Source organism: Oncorhynchus masou, chromosome 31 (genome assembly GCF_036934945.1).
Source record: "Oncorhynchus masou masou isolate Uvic2021 chromosome 31, UVic_Omas_1.1, whole genome shotgun sequence".
Classification (NCBI taxonomy): Eukaryota; Metazoa; Chordata; class Actinopteri; order Salmoniformes; family Salmonidae; genus Oncorhynchus; species Oncorhynchus masou.
In genome coordinates this window covers 59,618,203-59,636,588 of record NC_088242.1, presented here as the reverse complement: position 1 = coordinate 59,636,588, position 18,386 = coordinate 59,618,203, and the positions used below count along the sequence as shown (strand labels likewise).

At 42.6% G+C, this 18,386-nt stretch overlaps 1 protein-coding gene across 3 annotated transcripts in view; it reads right to left on the bottom strand.

The window, feature by feature from the left end:
• Positions 1 to 18,386, bottom strand: part of tspan9a (tetraspanin 9a) — a 278,790-nt gene that overhangs the window by 102,549 nt on the left and 157,855 nt on the right. For 2 of the 3 annotated variants that reach the window (XM_064951538.1, XM_064951539.1), the window contains exon 3: positions 1,464 to 1,543. In XM_064951538.1, coding sequence (XP_064807610.1) covers positions 1,464 to 1,526 — 63 coding nt within the window. In that variant the 5' untranslated portion in view covers positions 1,527 to 1,543. Of the gene's footprint in view, positions 1 to 1,463; positions 2,229 to 18,386 lie in introns of those variants that run through there. The other variant, XM_064951537.1, reaches the window with a different exon arrangement.

The window sequence follows — 18,386 nt, the reverse complement described above, 5'->3', positions numbered from 1 at the left end:
GTTATTACGCTTCACGCATGACTGGCTCCACACAAAAGGCTCTGGTCCATCAACTAAACCCCCGGTAATCCACTGGTTAAATATTTCTGGTGATGCCTACTTTCACAAACAAAATGACAGATGCCAACATAAGGCCCACTGCAATCTGGGCGATTTGATGATGATGTGTGAAAGTGCTAGTATTTATTTATTTAATTTTTTTGATCTTTGTTACCCCCAAAAATCCCAATGTGTAAAATAAAACCAACAAATCAGATTATTCCCATCCAACTCTCCAGTGGCTCTCCATAATGAATTAAAACATCCTCAATCGTTCTAAATCTTTCAGAACCATTCCCCAGATATGTCATGGTTCCATCTAAAACATGTAAGCAATGCCCCCTGTCCTTTAACTAGACAGCTTAACACTCTAAATCCTCATAATGTTTGCAGTAAATCAGCATCCATCAGGAGCCATGTTGTAAAGCCATCTGAATGAGTGCCAGCACCCCAGCACCCCAGCCACATGGAGCCATGTTGTAAAGCCATCTGAATGAGTGCCAGCACCCCAGCACCCCAGCCACATGGAGCCATGTTGTAAAGCCATCTGAATGAGTGCCAGCACCCCAGCACCCCAGCCACATGGAGCCATGTTGTAAAGCCATCTGAATGAGTGCCAGCACCCCAGCACCCCAGCCACATGGAGCCATGTTGTAAAGTCATCTGAATGAGTGCCAGCACCCCAGCACCCCAGCCACATGGAGCCATGTTGTAAAGTCATCTGAATGAGTGCCAGCCCCAGCACCCCAGCAGAGCACCCACATGGAGACATGGAGCAGCAACCACTCCTCAAACTCTTTTTCAAATCTGATGTTAAACCTAACTCTAAACTTAACCACACTGCTAACCGTATGCCTAACCCTAATCTTCAAAATAAAACCAAACAGCAAATGTTTTGTTTTCATCCATTTTTACGATATAGCCAATTTGGACATTGAGGTGTTGGGAGTGACAACCCCCACTCCAACGCCTCAATAACAACCAGCGATAGTAACATGCAAATGAGCGCCCTCATGCCAGGATGAGGCAGACATAGTTATGAAACACACATGGTTGCACAAAGACCTACAGTATCACCTTGAGAAGAAAAGGGTTTTCATAATGATCCTCATAAGCTTGAACACCAATCCTTACCTCACATACACCTGAACAGAAGTCTAGAAATGATCCGTATATCAGTTTACAAGTATTATGCAATATGACATTTTACCATCTTGCCTTACTCATATTACTGCAAACCTAATGACTACCCCGTTTACATTTGTATCCACTGAGTAATTTCCAGCACCATGTGTCAGTGTCATTCCTGCTTGTTGGCCCAATTCATCCTAAAGCATCCTATAATTAGCCATCCTCAAAACAGAACAAACACCATGGAGACATGAGAAAGAGAAGAAGAAGAGAGATAAATCATGTTTACTTACCCAGAAGATGAGGTTGAAGAGGAACATCGTGTACTTCAAACAGCAGAGACAGCCCCGTGCCATGTTGCACTTCTTGAATTCTAAAAGGAACACAAAGGATAGATCCAGGTAAAAGACCACGTATTTGCTGCCTTTGGGCGCCGTGTACTTGTTATTGCTGCTCTTGTCTCCTCCGATGTTGACGCTGGCATCGGCCGCTGTCCCAGCCTGCCCCTGTGCGGCGGAGGCGCCACGTGGCCCCGTGGAGCCGTAGAACGCGCCAGCGGTGAAGCCGCGGCCACCGAACGGGCGGCCAGATGTAGAGGCGCGGGCAAAGTCGGAGTCGCGGCTATCCACGGACGGGCTGCGGTGAATGGCTGACTCCTCACTGCTGGACTTCTCCATGCTCTGGGGCTGTTGCTGCTGCTGCTGAGGGGCTCGCTACTGTTACACACTCTACCATGTCTCAGAGATGAGAGGACAGAACTCTCCCACTCTAACTGGCTCCTCTCTCCCTCTCTGCTCTGTACTGATTCTCTTCAAGGCCAGACAATCGGAATGTTTCTATATCAGAATCTTTCTTTCTCCCCAACACAGGTAAGTGAGAGGAAGGAACGACACAGGCGCTATTCCCAGCTCTATGTGTCTTCCGCCCAATGCCCAGCGTCTGCTCTCATGCTCTTGAGTTAGCCATGCAGAGAAGCCCTAGTCCAGTGAGAACCATTATTACCCTGACAAGTGACGGCAGACTGCGTCCTTGAGTCGGTAAGTTTCAATAGTGTCCCCTGGATCTCCTGTGCTCTCCACACTGCTGTGATGTTTGCCGTGAGAGCAGACCCCCTGTGACTCTTTCTCTCCTGCTGTCAGCTGCTCCACTTCTTCCACCTGGTTCACTTCTCCCTGCTGCTGACCTCAGGTCTGCTTTCTGCCTGGAGCGGTGGGAACTTTTACCCCCCTACAAAAACACAATCCTCTATCTTTTTTCCCTCTCTCCGCTTCTTGTCCTCCTTTCCTGCACTCTCTCAGTCCTCTGTGCTTTGCGCTCTCCAACGTGCTGACAATACACTCTCTCCCACTCCTTCTCTCGCTCTGTGCTCTATGGTATCATTCTGCACTCAGTCCCCTGCTCTCTGCCTGTGCTCTCATTTGCAGCGCTGTGGCTGATGTGTGCTATTATCGGCAAGCCACATCTAACGGGCATTCCCAATCCTATCCCCCCTAAATTAGAGCACTGCCCTCATTCCCTCTCCTCTCTTTGCCTCTCCTCGGCCCCTCCCCACTGCTGAGGGAGCAACCAATTAGGCGGCTGCAGGCAGCCCGGGATCCTCCCCTCCTCTCCGACCATGTAATAAGCTGATCGTAGCACTGCTTTGCCTATACAAGTTCAGCAATTTCATCTGTGCTGTCTGCGCGTCAGGGGGTCCAGGAGGCCATTCATTAATTCAAATATCATGAGGCCAGGGAAACGTGACGGAGGAGGGTGAGCGGAGGGGCTAGGTTCATATTAATATCTGCATGGGGGGGAGGGGCTTTTCCTGTCAGTGTGAAACATATCACATGAAGATAGTGGAGTTGGCCAGTGCTCTCCGATGCAACCTTCAATCCTTTGATTTCATTACGACACTTGCTATATTCACACCCTGTTTTAGTTACGCTTCTATTTACTATTTGCTTATGTTTACGCCTATATTTATGAAGAGCTGGCTATAATGACATCAAAACGCTATCATAATAAGGATGATTACTGCATGCAGACTTGCGGAGTACTGTATCTCTGCAGCCTTGTCACAAAGTTGTCAGTTGCTCAATACCTGCTTGCTCACTGCCATGTAAGGCGCACCAATAAATTGGCAGGGGTTCTGCCTTTGGAATTATCGCACCATTTCAAGCATGGACATGGGAGAGTGGCTTAAAGATACTCAGAGCTATCCTAAGGAAGACAAGGGTCAAACACAGACTGTCTCAGTTGTTTCACGCACATATTACAGCTCCACAGAGCTCCATCCTTATATTTATCTAATCTGGTTTGAAATTCAATCCCCAGATGACTCAATGTGAATGATCTGTGAACAAACAGAAAATGCATTTAGCCTGATAAGATATCAAACCCCCACTGAGAGAGATGACGTTTCCTTTATGGTGTACATATGCGGATTTGACGAGATGGGGATGAAAGATCTGATACCTTTCGATACAGCGCTCGCGTTTCCTTTACTTGGATACATCTTCTCTCACCTCAGAGAACTACTGCACAAACAATAGCAATACCAGCACCGTAACACCCACTTACCTTTCCACACGGTTGGGTTAGTGAAAACAGCCTAGTCTTAACTCCACACCTCTGCGCTGTGGTAATGACCCCCCTCTCTTTCGGCAAGGCGAGGTTGAGTGCTTGTGATGGCTGCAACTCTGAGACAGATGGGGCAGAGATTCAGCTGAATGGTCTTAAGGTAAACCCAGTACTACCTTATATACACAGAGATACACTAATCCACGTCTCTTGTGTTTATACGACGGGGGCAGACAAACCCTCACGAACTTCCAGAGACGCACCATTGAGAGCAACCTGTCGGGCTTTATCACTGCTTGGTTCGCAACCCAGCCCAACGCATCACCAGAGGCACAATCAGCCACCCAAGCCACAGTCTGTTAACCACACTACCATCTAGAAGGCAGACACAGTACAGGTGCATTAAAGCTGGAACCGAGAGACTGAAAAACAGCTTGTATCTCTAGGCCATCAGACTGTAAAATAGTCAACACGAGCTGGCACCCACCCAGTATCCTGCCCTGAATCTTAGTCTGTGTTACTAACTGGCTAACACCCAGTACTCTACTCTGCACCTTAGAGACTGCTTCCCTATGTACACAGTCATTATTATAATAATGTTTACATACTGTTTTACCTACCCGCTTCATATGTACCGTACCAGTCAAAAGTTCGGACACACCCACTCATTCATGGGTTTTTCTTTATTTTTTTACTATTTTCTACATTGTAGAATAATAGTGAAGACATCAAACCTATAAAATAACATATATGGAATCATGTAGTAACCAAAAAAGTGTTAAACAAATTAAAATATATTTTAAATTTGAGATTCTTCAAAGTAGATACCCTTTGCCTTGATGACAGCTTTGCACACCCTTGTCATTCTCTCAACCAGCGTCATGAGGAATGCTTTCCCAACAGTCTTGAAGGAGTTCCCACATATGCTGAGCACTTGTTGGCTGCTTTTCCATCACTCCGCGGTTCAACCTCATCCCAAACAGTCTCAATTGGGTTGAGGTCGTGTGATTGTGGAGGCCAGGTCATCTGATACTGTATTCTAGTGGCTCATCCTATATAACAACTGATGTACACATCTTTCATATTCATTAATCTTCAGAAAGTATTCAGACCCCTTGACTTTTCCCACAATTTGTAAGGTTACAGCCTTATTGTATAATTGACTAAATTGATTATTTTCTTCATCAATCTACACACAATACCCCATAATGACAAAGCAAAAACTGTTGTTAAAAAAAATGTTTTACTAATAAACAGTCGAAGTCAGACGTTTACATACACCTTAGCCAAATACATTTAACTACGTTTTTCACAATTGCTGTCATTTAATCCAAGTAAAAATTCCCTGTCTTAGGTCAGTTAGGATCACCACATTATTACTGTGATTATTATTATTATTATTTGACCATGCTGGTCATTTATGAACATTTGAACATCTTGGCCATATTCTGTTATAATCTCCACCCGGCACAGCCAGAAGAGGACTGGCCACCCCTCATAGCCTGGTTCCTCTCTAGGTTTCTTCCTAGATTTTGGCCATTCTAGGGAGTTTTTCCTATCCACCGTGCTTCTACACCTGCATTGCTTGCTGTTTGGGGTTTTAGGCTGGGTTTCTGTACATCACTTTGAGATATCAGCTGATGTAAGAAGGGCTATATAAATAAATTTGATTTTTAATTTTAAAGAATGTTAAATAACAGAATAATAGTAGAGAGAATTATTTATATCAGCTTTTAGTTCTTTCATCACATTCCCAGTGGGTCAGAAGTTCACATACACTCAATTAGTATTTGGTAGCATTGCCTTTAAATGGTTTAACTTGGGTCAAACGTTTCAGGTAGCCTTCCACAAGCTTCCCACAATACGTTGGGTGAATTTTGACTCATTCCTCCTGACAGAGCTGGTTTAACTGAGTCAGGTTTGTAGGCCTCCTTTTCAGGCACACGCTTTTTCAGTTCTGCCCACACATTTTCTATGGGATTGAGGTCAGGGCTTTGCGAAGGTCACTGCAATACCTTGACTTTGTTGTCCTTAAGCCATTTTGCCACAACTTTGGAAGTATGCTTGGGGTCATTGCCCATTTGGAAGACCCATTTGCGACCAAGCTTTAACTTCCTTACTGATGTCTTGAGATGTTGCTTCAATATATCCACACAATTTCCCACCCTCATGATGCCATCTATTTTGTGAAGTGCACCAGTCCCTCCTGCAGCAAAGCACCCCTGCACAACATGACGCTGCCACCCCCGTGCTTCACGGTTGGGATGGTGGTCTTCGGCTTGCAAGCCTCCCTATTTTTCCTCCAAACATTACATAATGGACAAACAGTTTTTTGTTTCATCAGACCAGAGGACATACTTGCGTACCATTGTTTGTACAGATGAACGTGGTACCTTCAAGCATTTGGAAATTACTCCCAAGGATGAACCAGACATGTGGAGGTGTACAATTATTTTCTGAGGTCTTGGCTGATTTCTTTTGATTTTGCCATGATGTCAAAAAGTCACTGAGTTTGAAGATAGGCATTGAAATACCTCCAACAAGTACACCACCAATTGACCCAAATTATGTCAATTAGCTCATCAGAAGCTTCTAAAGCCATGACACCATTTTCTGAAATTTTCAAGCGGTTTTAAAGGCACAGTCAACTTAATGTATTTGAACTTCTGACCCACTGGAATTGTGATACAGTGAATTATAAGTGAAATAATCTGTCTGTAAACAATTGTTGGAAAAATTACTTGTGTCATTTACAAAGTAGATGTCCTAACTGACATGCCAAAACTATAGTTTGTTAACAAGAAATTTGTGGAGTGGTTGAAAAACAAAGTGTATGTAAACTTCTGACTTCAACTGTATTCAAAAAACTGAAATATCACATTTACATAAGTATTCAGACCCTTAACTCAGTATTTGTTGAAGCACCTTTAGTAGCGATTACAGAGTCTTCTTGGTATGACGCTACAATCTTGGCACACCTGTATTCTTCTCTGCAGATCCTGTCAAGCTCTGTCAGGTTGGATGGGGAGCGTCATTGCACAGCTATGTTCCGGTCTCTCCAGAAATATTAGATTGTGTTTATGTCTGGGCTCTGGCTGGGCCACTCAAGGTCATTCAGAGACTTGTCCCGAAGCCACTCCTGCGTTGTCTTGGCTGTGTGCTTAGTGTCGTTGTCCTGTTGGAAGGTGAACCTTCAACCCAGTCTGAGGTCCTGAGTGCTCTGGAGGTTTTTTTTATCACAGATTTCTCTGTACTATGCTCCGTTCATCTTTCCCTCGATCCTGACTAGTCTCCCAGTCCCTGCCGCTGACAAACATCCCCACAGCATGATGCTGCCACCACCATGCTTCACCGTTGGGATGGTGCCAGGTGTCCTCCATACGTGACGCTTGGAATTCAGGCCATCTTGGTTTCATCAGACCAGAGAATCTAATGATATCAAGCCACAACCGACCATGAGTACAGACACCTGTGTCTGTCCTTTGACACTATATAAACTAGTGACCCGCAGTGTTGTCATTATACCCTGACAAAGACAGCTTGTCTGTCGAAACGTTGGTTATTAGGTCATTAAATTATTGCATCTGAGCTCCTATCAAGTGCGGCTCTCCTTTTCTTTTTCAATCAATTGAATTTGCCACAGGTAAATACAGTTGTAGAAACATCTCAAGGATGATCAATGGAAAAAGGATGCACCTCAGCTCAATTTCGAGGATCAAAGAAAAGGGTCTGAATACCTATGTAAATAAGGTATTTCTGTTTTCATTTTGAAGACATTTGCAAAAATGTCTAAAAACCTGTTTTCACTTTGTCATTATTGGGTATTGTGTGTAGATTGATGAGGAAAAAAATGCATCCAATCAATTTTAGAATAAGGCTGTAACGTAAACAAAATGTGGGAAAGGTAAAGGGGTCTGAATACTTTCCAAATTCACTGTATACAGTGGTTCTTCCTGTAAAAGTTGCATCAAACTGCAGCACACCTTGCGGGCTGCTGCAGAATTCTATGGCACGTCATTTAATTGTCAGCCATTGTTGCCATTATCGCTAGTTAGGGCTAGTTTGACCACCAGAGAGCATCTTTGAGAAGCATTTGATAGTCTTTAATATTGGCTGTAACAGAGAATTTAAAATAGTTTTGCAAGAACATAGTATACAGTATGGGATTGATTTGAAGAAATGTAGCTCAATTAATTAGATTAATATTATGGTGTTTCTATTACAAGAAATTTAAAAAGAAACGAAACACTCAGAGTTTCTGTTAGGAAAATATGGTGCTGTACAACGTGATGGTCGGGAGTAGGATACAGTACTAAGCGCATAACATTTCCACACCCTAATTGTCGTCTAACCAATACCCAAAAGGAGATCAATTGAAAATAAAAATCTCATTAATTTATACACTACCAATAAATAGTTTTGACACACCTACTCATTCATGGGTTGTTCTTTATTTGTACTATTTCCTACATTGTGGAAGAATAGTGAAGACATAAAAACTATGAAATAACACATATGGAATCATGTAATAACCAATAAACTATTAAACAAATCAAAATATATGTTTAGATTTTAGATTCTTCAAAGTAGCTCTCAACCAGCTTCACCTGGAATGCTTTTCCAACAGTCTCAAAGGTGTTCCCACATATGCTGAGCACTTGTTGGCTACTTTTTCTTCACTCTGCAGTCCAGCTCATCCCAAACCATATCAAATGGGTTGAGGTCGGGTGATTGTGGAGGTCAGGTCATCTGATGCAGCACTCCATCACTCTCCTTCTTGGTCAGATAGCCCTTACACAGCCTGGAGGTCTGTTTTGGGTCATTGTCCTGTTGAAAAACAAATTATCGTCCCACTAAGCACAAACCAGATGGGATGGCGTATCGCTGCTGAATGATGTGGTAGCCATGCTGGTTAAGTGTGCCTTGAATTCTAAATAAATCACAGACAGTGTCACCAGCAAAGCACCTCCACACCATCACACCTCCTCATCCATGCTTCACAGTGGGAACCACACATGCGGAGATCCTCCGTTCACCTACTCTGCATCTCACAAAGACACGGTGTTTGCAACCAAAAATCTCAAATCAAAGGACAGATTTCCACCGGTCTAATGTCCATTGCTCGTGTTTCTTGGCCCAAGCAAGTCTCTTCTTATTATTGGTGTCCTGTAGTAATGGTTTCTTTGCAGAATGCCAAGAGTGTGCAAGCTGTCATCAAGGCAAAGGGTGGCTACTTTGAAGAATCTAAAATCAAAAATGTACAACATATGTGTTATTTCATAGTTTTGATGTAAAAAATATTAAAAATAAAGAAAAACCATTGAATGAGTAGGTGTGTCCAAACTTTTGACTGGTATATATATATATATATATATATATATATATATATATATATGTATATATTCCGGACTTTGACATTGCCCGTTCTGATGTTTCTTAATTACATAATTGTTATTTGGGGGGTTTATGTGTATTGCTGTGTATTCTTAGGTATGTTGGAGCTAGAAATATAAGCATTTTGCTGCACCTGCGATACCAGCTTTCCCACTTTCCTCTGGTGGCCTTAATCAAATTGTTTACCTAAAATCAGTTTCCTGTTTCAGAGTGCAGTGCTCCTCTCTCCACGGGCAGCTGTGTCTGTGACAGACTATTCTACATGCCACATTCACCTTTAATAATAATCCTTAATGTCAGCGTCACTGTTCACGTAAGCCTGGTGTGGGATGAGAACGATGAAAGTGGTCCCACACAGATAGCTAAAGAAGCATTGGCTCAGCTCCTGTGTGTTGTCTGATCACAGCCCGTCAGGCCCTTAACTATTAATTCAATACGTTGTGCGTCAGTAGCCGCTGCCTCATAGGAGGACATGCATTTATCAGAGAGCTATGGGGGCTCTTAGCTAACATGTGAGTGTGCTGCTGATGCCTCCACCCGACACAAGGGCACGTTCGTCCTCTCACTCCCAGGTGAACAGATCCCAGCTACATTCATCGCCAACGACTCAACAGAAGAGAACCAAAAGCCATGGGGCTCTGAAGTCCTTTATTAGACAAGAGCAAGGTTGCAGCAGAGCAAGGTTGCACAGGGTTTCTTCATTTGAACTTTCTCTGATGCTGAATAAACCTGGCAGCTCCTTCGATACGTGTTAAAAAGGAAAACTGGAAAGCGAGCTTGGAGTTCAGTAGGAAGATCCATCCTAGAATACTCATTTTCAGGGCTCCTCCAGCCAAAACACTACTGCTTTTCTATCATGGTATGAAAGAGTATAACATAAAATCTAAGTAAAAGTGCCCTGTGGCTGTGTCAGGCAGAGTAAATATGAAACAAACAACATTGATTCTGGCATATCTGTGTGGAGCTCTATTGGAGTAAAGCTTATGTAGTCTAGCCAACAAGGCACCATCGCCAGCAGAACAGAAACACGGTGGTGGGTGGTGGGCTAGTTCTATTTAAGAAGCACTTCAATAATTAGACCAATATAGCAAAGTCGTCTTAGGTTTCTTCTTAAACCTATTGGGTGAAATGATAAAGAAAATATAAATCTGCAGGATTAAGACTCTGGACTCTAAGAGTTTCTTAATGTAGAATACTATCTAATAAGATAGAGGACAGCCATTTAATCATTTGGCAAGCATCCCTGGCAACTGCACATGTACAAATTAGACGAGTGTGATCATAAACCCATACCTATACTGTAAAATATGGTGGTGGATCTTTGATGTTATGAGGCTATTTTGCTTCCACTTGTCCTGGGGCCCTTGTTAAGGTGAAGTTTACCCAGTAACAGGACATTTTAGCCAAAAACCTGGTTGCCCCTGACAGGATGCTGAAACTTAAACAATAACCCCAAGCATACATCAAAATCCCCCAAAATGTTTAATAATTGACCACACAATCAACATTTTGCAATGGCTATCTCGGTCCCCGGACTTAAACCCCATTGAAAACCTGTGGTTTGAATTGATGAGGGCAGTCCATAAGTGCAGACGAAGGATATCAAGGATCTGAAAAGATTTTAAATGGAGGAATGGTCTAAGATCCCTCCCAATGTGTTCTTCAGTCTCATGAAACATTTTTAGGTGGGAATAATTTTGACCCCTATCTTTTTGAGAAAAAATAAATGATTATGTGTTAAACTGTTCTCTGAGCAGTTGTATTAGTATTAAGAATATAATTTTCCATTTTTTTGGAGCATAAAATTTTGCTCAGTATTTTTTAAATGTATTTTATACAGTCGTCCCACTGCATATGTTGAACTGTGAATGTCTCATGATGGACTGAGCGTGTGAATGGATGAGGACTCATCTATGTCCTGGCCCCCATAAAGAAAATGAGAATTAAAAACAAGTTCAGCCCCTGGTTTGACCGGAATCTTGCAGAGTTCCTCCACCTCAAGAATTACATTCGGCGAAAGGCCCGGCACACGCATACTCAGGCTGACTGGCTCTCGTTCAGGCAAATGAGAAATAAGTGCACTCAGGCTATCCGGAAGTCCAAAGTTAGTTACTTTAAGGAGCAGTTCTCGCTCTGTGAGTCGAACCCCAAGACGTTCTGGAAAACGGTTAAAGACCTGGAGAATAAACCCTCCTCCTCACAGCTGCCCATGTCCCTTAAAGTTGATGATGTGGTTGTTACTGACAAGAAGCACATGGCTGAGCTCTTTAATCACCACTTCATTAAGTCAGAATGCCTATTTGACACAGCCATGCCTCCTTGCCCATCCAACATTGCCTCATCTCCCACCCCTTCTAATGTGCCTAGCCCTGATGCTCCTCCCTCTTTTCCCCCTGCCCCACTACAACGTTTCTCCCTGCAGGCGGTCACTGAGTCCGAGGTGCTAAAGGAGCTCCTTAAACCATCTGGGTCAGATGCTTTAGACCATTTCTTCTTTAAGGTTGCTGCCCCTATCATCACCAAGCCCATCTATGACCATTGTTAACCTGTCTCTCCTGTCTGGGGAAGTTCCCATTGCTTGGAAGGCAGCCACTGTTAGTCCTTTATTTAAAGGGGGAGATCAAACTGATGCTAACTGTTATAGGCATATTTCTATTTTGCCCTGTTTATCAAAAGTGTTGGAAAAACGTGTCAATTATCAACTGACTGGCTATCTTGATGTCTATAGTATTCTCTCTGGTATGCAATCTGATTTCTGCTCAGGTTATGGATTGTCACAGCAACCATAAAGGTCCTCAATGATGCCACCATGGCCCTTGATTCTAAGCAATGTTGTGCTGCTATTTTTATTGACTTGGCCAAAGCTTTTGATATGGTAGACCATTCCATTCTTGTGGGCCGGCTAAGGAATATTGGTGTCTCTGAGGGTCTTTGGCCTGGTTTGCAAACCACCTCTCTCAAATAGTCAGAACATCTGCTGTCTCAGCCACTGCCTGTCACCAAGGGAGTACCCCAAGGCTCGATCCTAGGCCCCACGCTCTTCTCAATTTACGTAAACAACATAGCTGAGGCAGTAGGAAGCTCTCTCATCCATTTATATGCAGATGATACAGTCTTATACTCAAATGACCCCTACCTGGGTTTGTGTTAAACACTCTACAACAAAGCTGTCTTTGTGTCCAACAAGCTTTCTCTGCCCTTAACCTTGTTCTGAACACCTCCAAAACAAAGATCATGTGGTTGGTAAGAACAATGCCCCTCTCCCCACAGGTGTGATTACTACCTCTGAGGGTTTAGAGCTTTAGGTAGTCACCTCATACAAGTACTTGGGAGTATGGCTAGACGGTACACTGTCCTTCCCTCAGCACATATCAAAGCTGCAGGCTTTGTAATCGCTCCTCTTTCACCCCAATCGCTCCTCTTTCACCCCAGCTGCCAAACTAACCCTGATTCAGATGACCATCTTACCCATGCTAGATTATGGAGGGTGCTCTCAAGTGGCTAGATGTTCTTTACCATTCGGCCATCAGATTTGCCATCAATGCTCCTTATAGGACACATCACTGCACTCTATACTCTTCTGTAAACTGGTAATTTCTGTATACCCATCGCAAGACACACTGGTTCATGCTTGTCATGACGTGGCCCTTTCTGGGTGTAGATCGTGGCTTCCCCCTCTCTCTCACTCTCTCCTACACCCAGGTTCTGTTATCTCAGGCCATAAATTCCTGGCGGAGACTCTCTCCCCTTGGTCATGCAGAGAGAGAGACCACAGAGTGATCAAAAGATTTCACTTGGCCGAACTCCTAAATACTCAAAATTGGAGAATTAAACAAAATGTCCACTTTTGAGAGTGTGGGAATGGTCCGTGGACACTTAAGGGACAGTTATGTTGAGTGTGTTTCATTTGGTGACCTCATGAAGGACAGGAAACACACATACCTATATATCTGAATGTGTACATTTCTCAATTATGGGGTTTGCATCTAATTTTTGTGTAAAATGAATGAGTAAAGATGAAACTATTTGTGAAATTATGTAATGTGATGTTAATCTTTTATTTGAGAGAATTGTATTCCCTGTAAGGTTTTACTAGTCAGTGGCCACGCCCCCATGAGTACCGACATGATCAGGCATCATGGCACCTCCCCTTTCTATTGCTACAAATAAAACCCCCTCCTGAGGAAATTCACATCAGACCACGCAAACCCCAGTGTAAGCTAAGGTTGCAATGGTTGTTGAATTCCTAACCATACCACGTGGATCATTGGTTACACAGCTGGAAATGGTTCAACTCTGAGACGATCGACCCCTACAGAATAAGAGCAAATCTTCGATACTAATTACTAGACTGCAGCTAGAAATTATGTAAACCTAGGATGAGTGTACCGACAACCGCCTAAACAACTATTCTATGAGAACATTTCTGAATGGTACTCTGAAGTATCCATTCTAACCACAAAATACTTTGATCTTTGGGGAAACGCAACCAGAGAAACTCTGATGAACTTTCGATGTATATAATTATAGACCCTGTGTTATGAATCCGTTTGGCTTTCCCGCTCCTTTATCAGTCCACACCCCGGTTTAGCCTACTAGAAGATCATCCCTAGCATTGTTAGTAACCAATTATCTACTGTTGCTTGTTATGCAATTCTGTGATTATTTAGTTAGTTAGTAAATACATTATTAAGCCAATTGGTGTTTGGATGACTCATGGTTTAGGCTAACCAAGAATTCTACGACGTTTGAAATTAGACTAATATAAGGTAAAGAATAATTCATTAACAGAAGACTAATTGATCAGATAATAATATCTCAAGACTTATGTTCGGAAAAGTATAACTTTGTAATCTGAAGATTTTCCGTGGTCTCCCGGCTTCCCAGTTAATTAAATGTACACGATTAGTTTAATCACGCAATAATAATGACAGAGAATTGATTTGATAAAATAAGTCTTCACCTTTAATGATACTAAAGGCATGACATGCTTATTTATAAAACCCTCTTAGGCCTCACTCCCCCTTATCTGAGATATCTACTGCAGCCCTCATCCTCCACATACAACAACCATTCTACCAGTCACATTCTGTTAAAGGTCCCCAAAGCACACACATCCCTGGGTCGCTCATCTTTTCAGTTCTCTGCAGCTAGCGACTGGAACGAGCTGCAACAAACACTCAAACTGTACAGTTTTATCTCAATCGCTTCATTCAAAGACTCAATCATGGACACTCTTAATGACAGTTGTGGCTGCTTCGCGTGATGTATTGTTGTCTCTACCTTCTTGCCCTTTGTGCTGTTGTCTGTGCCCAACGATGTGTGTACCCCGTTTTGTGCTGTGATCCATGTTGTGCTGCTGCCATGTTGCTACCATGTTGTTGTTATGTATTGCTGCCATGCTATGTTGCCGTCTTAGGTCTCTCTTTATGTAGTGTTGTCTCTCTTGCCATGATGTGTGTTTTGTCCTTTATTTTTCAAATGCTAATGAACTAGCCTGTGTTTGTCTGTTTGTGCGGCCCTGCCTGTCCTGTCTTCTCTTAGCTGTTGCAGCTCTGTCTGACGGATGTGCCTGCAGTTCTACTGTTTAGACTGGGGGACTTGGCTTTTCTTGGTGTGTGTGGTCTGTCTGCTCTGTCATCTCTACAGCTTATTCACACTCCGGTTGACAAGAGATCACAGACATGTGTCTCCCTTCTCCTGTCTCCTGCAGTCATTGGCTCGGAACTAAGAATATATGGCAGAGTCAGGCGGAGTGACCACAGGTCCCATAGGTTGGCGCACATCCAGCGTCATCTGGATTAGGGGAGGGTTTGGCCGTGCGGGCTTTTCTTGGCTCAACTCCTTGTGTCGGGCCAGGTGCCTGCAAGCTGACTTCGGTCGTTAGTTGAGTGGTGTTTCCTCCGACAAATTAGCACAGCTGGCTTCTGGGTTAAGCGGACGTGTGTGAAGGAGCGCGGTTTGGCGTGTCATGTTTCGGGGGACGCGTGACTCCACCTTCGCCTCTCCCGAGCCTGTTGGGGAGTTGCAGCAATGAGACAAGATTGTAATTGAAATTGGGAGAGAAAGGGGGTAAAAAATTACAAGGTTGACTGAAGAGCATCTGCTAAATGACAGAAAGAAAAAAATGTAGGGCTACAAAGGGCATGTTTGCCCACACTATCTCAGATCTCATTCCTCTTGGTTACTCTATACACTCTATACATACTGGGGCCAAGGCTGTTGCTGTGTACAAAAAGGACAACATGGAGGACTTGTCAGGTGAAAAAACTGCATAAATGGACCACACACTTCTAGGAACTCAAATGTCACAGGGTCCAAACTGAACAAAGGGTTGGGGGTCATCCTAATTTGTCGGACACCAGTCAGTCTCCAGCGTGTCTGGCACCTCCCTGCTTATCATTCCGGCTGGCTAAAGGTTATAAATAGACATGTGGTCTAAGACTGACCATCCTGTCCGTCCTTGTCAGTATGCTAACAAGCTCTTTTCTACTTAGCCAAATCGAATTGACAGACAGACGTCAATACAATCGGATATTTACGATTCTGTCTTGGCCTTTTATGACTAAGTCTGGCGTCCAGGTAATTGGGCAACAAGACGATAGCGGCCATTTTGAGTCCCTACCAGTGACTTACAACAATAAAGTTGATAAAGGTGTCTGGATGGTGGAACTAATTAGGGATTTCTGACATCATGCTCTCCTCCTCAGCCGACACAACTAGAGTGTGTGCCAGTCAGTCAGGTCCCAGGAAATCAGTGTCAATTTATGGTTGTGTTGCTAAAGCTGCAATGTGTAACTTTTTTGTCAAATTACAGATCTGTCATTCTCATTGAAAGCAAGTCTAAGAAGTGGTAGGTATATTCTATGTGTGCTATTTCTATACTTCCCGTTCTTAAGTTTAGATTTAGCATCTTTTACTTTTGGTTTTGTACACCAGCTTCAAACAGCTGAAAATACAATATTGGACATGTATTTCCCAGCGGTTTAGATGGTACAATAATTCTATACACTATATATTGTTTGTTTGCCTAACTATATTGTTTGTTTTGCCACATAAACTGAAGTTAGGCAAACTAATGTATTAGAATTTTAGCAACCAGGTAATGGCGGAGTGATTTCTGCAAATTGCACTAGTTGCTGCCGAGCATAATCTGAGAGAGGTTTGTTTGTGGTTGTTTAAAAAGGCAGTGTTTGTGTTAGTGAATTTCACACACATTTTAACAAACATACTCAGGTCTGTTTATTGTAATACAATGGAAAACTACGCCTGACTCTGCCATATATTCTTAGTTCCGAGCCAATGACTGCAGGAGACAGGAGAAGGGAGACACATGTCTGTGCTCTCTTGTCAACCGGAGTGTGAATAAGCTGTAGAGATGACAGAGCAGACAGACCACACACACCAAGAAAAGCCAAGTCCCCCAGTCTAAACAGTAGACCTGCAGGCACATCTGTCAGACAGAGCTGCAACAGCTAAGAGAAGACAGGACAGCCAAGGCTGCACAAACAGACAAACACAGGCTAGTTCCTTAGCATTTAGCCAAGGAAAACAGCCTATACAACAGTGTTGGGGAAGCTACTCTGAAAAGATAGTTAACCAAGCTACTAATTACTTCATGACAATTGTTAAATCCACTGCAACTCAATATTACGAAGGTGTTGTTAACGTTTTATACACTCAGTGTACAAAAATTATGTTTCAAGTGAAAATTATGCAGGTCTGATGCCAAAATAGAAAGGAAATGATTGCTTACTTCATCCAAAGTTTATTTTCTTTTTCCACAAAAAAAGTGGTGTGTAACGTTAGTTTTAGTTCCAGAAGTTAGCTACAACGCTCCATGACAAAAAAAAGTAATTAACTGCTGAAAACACTACCTAGATTGGATTTTAGTTCAACTACCACCAAGCTACTGCAAAATGTAGTTAAATTACTAGTTGAACTACATATAGTGTAGGTCACTACTCCCCATCACTGAAATACAACATAGGCTACAACAAAAAGGCAACAGTTAAAGGACCATCTTTTAACACATAATATTGTTTACCATGTTAAATACCATAGAACTGCATGTAATTCCGGGAGTTGTACAGTAACTTACATGCCTCCGAAACTGCAACAAAATACATATGGGTAGTGACAGTGTATCATGATCATGTTGATCAAAGGAGCAGAACAGTTAAGTCCTCTGGACGGTGGAAGACTTAACGTAATATTTCAAAGGCCCATAATGGTATATGAAAGAATGGAACATCAGCAATATGTATCTTGTTCAGTTCAGTGGGAAATCAGCCGAGTGTTGAAGTCAGGACCCTGTCATCGATTTATTGTCTGTACGGTAATTCAAGTTCATTGTAAGCCTTTGAACGGCTTACATACAACACCCCTTGAAGCCATCAAGTCATCCTCAACATGAGATACATTCAAACCTTAGATTCTGAAGATTTGTGATTTTTATTTAGCTTACTGTGGATAATTCAAAGGTTCTCAAGAAACACACATGCATGCGCACAAATTATATTAAAAAGCCCTTTAGTGTAGGAAAAAGGGAACGGGGCAAAACAAAGAGGAATAAGCCTTTGAATTAAATTGCATTTTCAGGTAAACAATGCACAAACTGCTGAGCTGCTGGATTATACAAATATGTCCCTGGGAGCTACTGTCTGTGATAAATGTTGATAGTCATGGGTTTCCTACCCTTTGCCTCCTCTTTGTAATGTGTTGAATCCATTGTCTTGGAGAAACTGGGGACCAAAAGGACAATTGAAGTAATCAACCAAGAAAACCTACATACAGTAAGTCTCTAACCGCATAAAACATACGACAGTTTACTATAGAATACCACAGTGCTTAGTTTCCACAGTTTACTATAGAATACCACAGTGCTTAGTTTCCACAGTTTACTATAGAATACCACATTGATAAGTTTCCATAGTTTACTATAGAATGCCACAGTGCTTAGTTTCCACAGTTTACTATAGAATACCACAGTGCTTAGTTTCCACAGTTTACTATAGAATACCACAGTGCTTAGTTTCCACAGTTTACTATAGAATACCACAGTGCTTAGTTTCCACAGTTTACGATATAATACCACAGTGCTTAGTTTCCACAGTTTACTATAGAATACCACAGTGCTTAGTTTCCACAGTATACTATAGAATACCACAGTGCTTAGTTTCCACAGTTTACTATAGAATACCACAGTGCTTAGTTTCCACAGTTTACGATAGAATACCACAGTGCTTAGTTTCCACAGT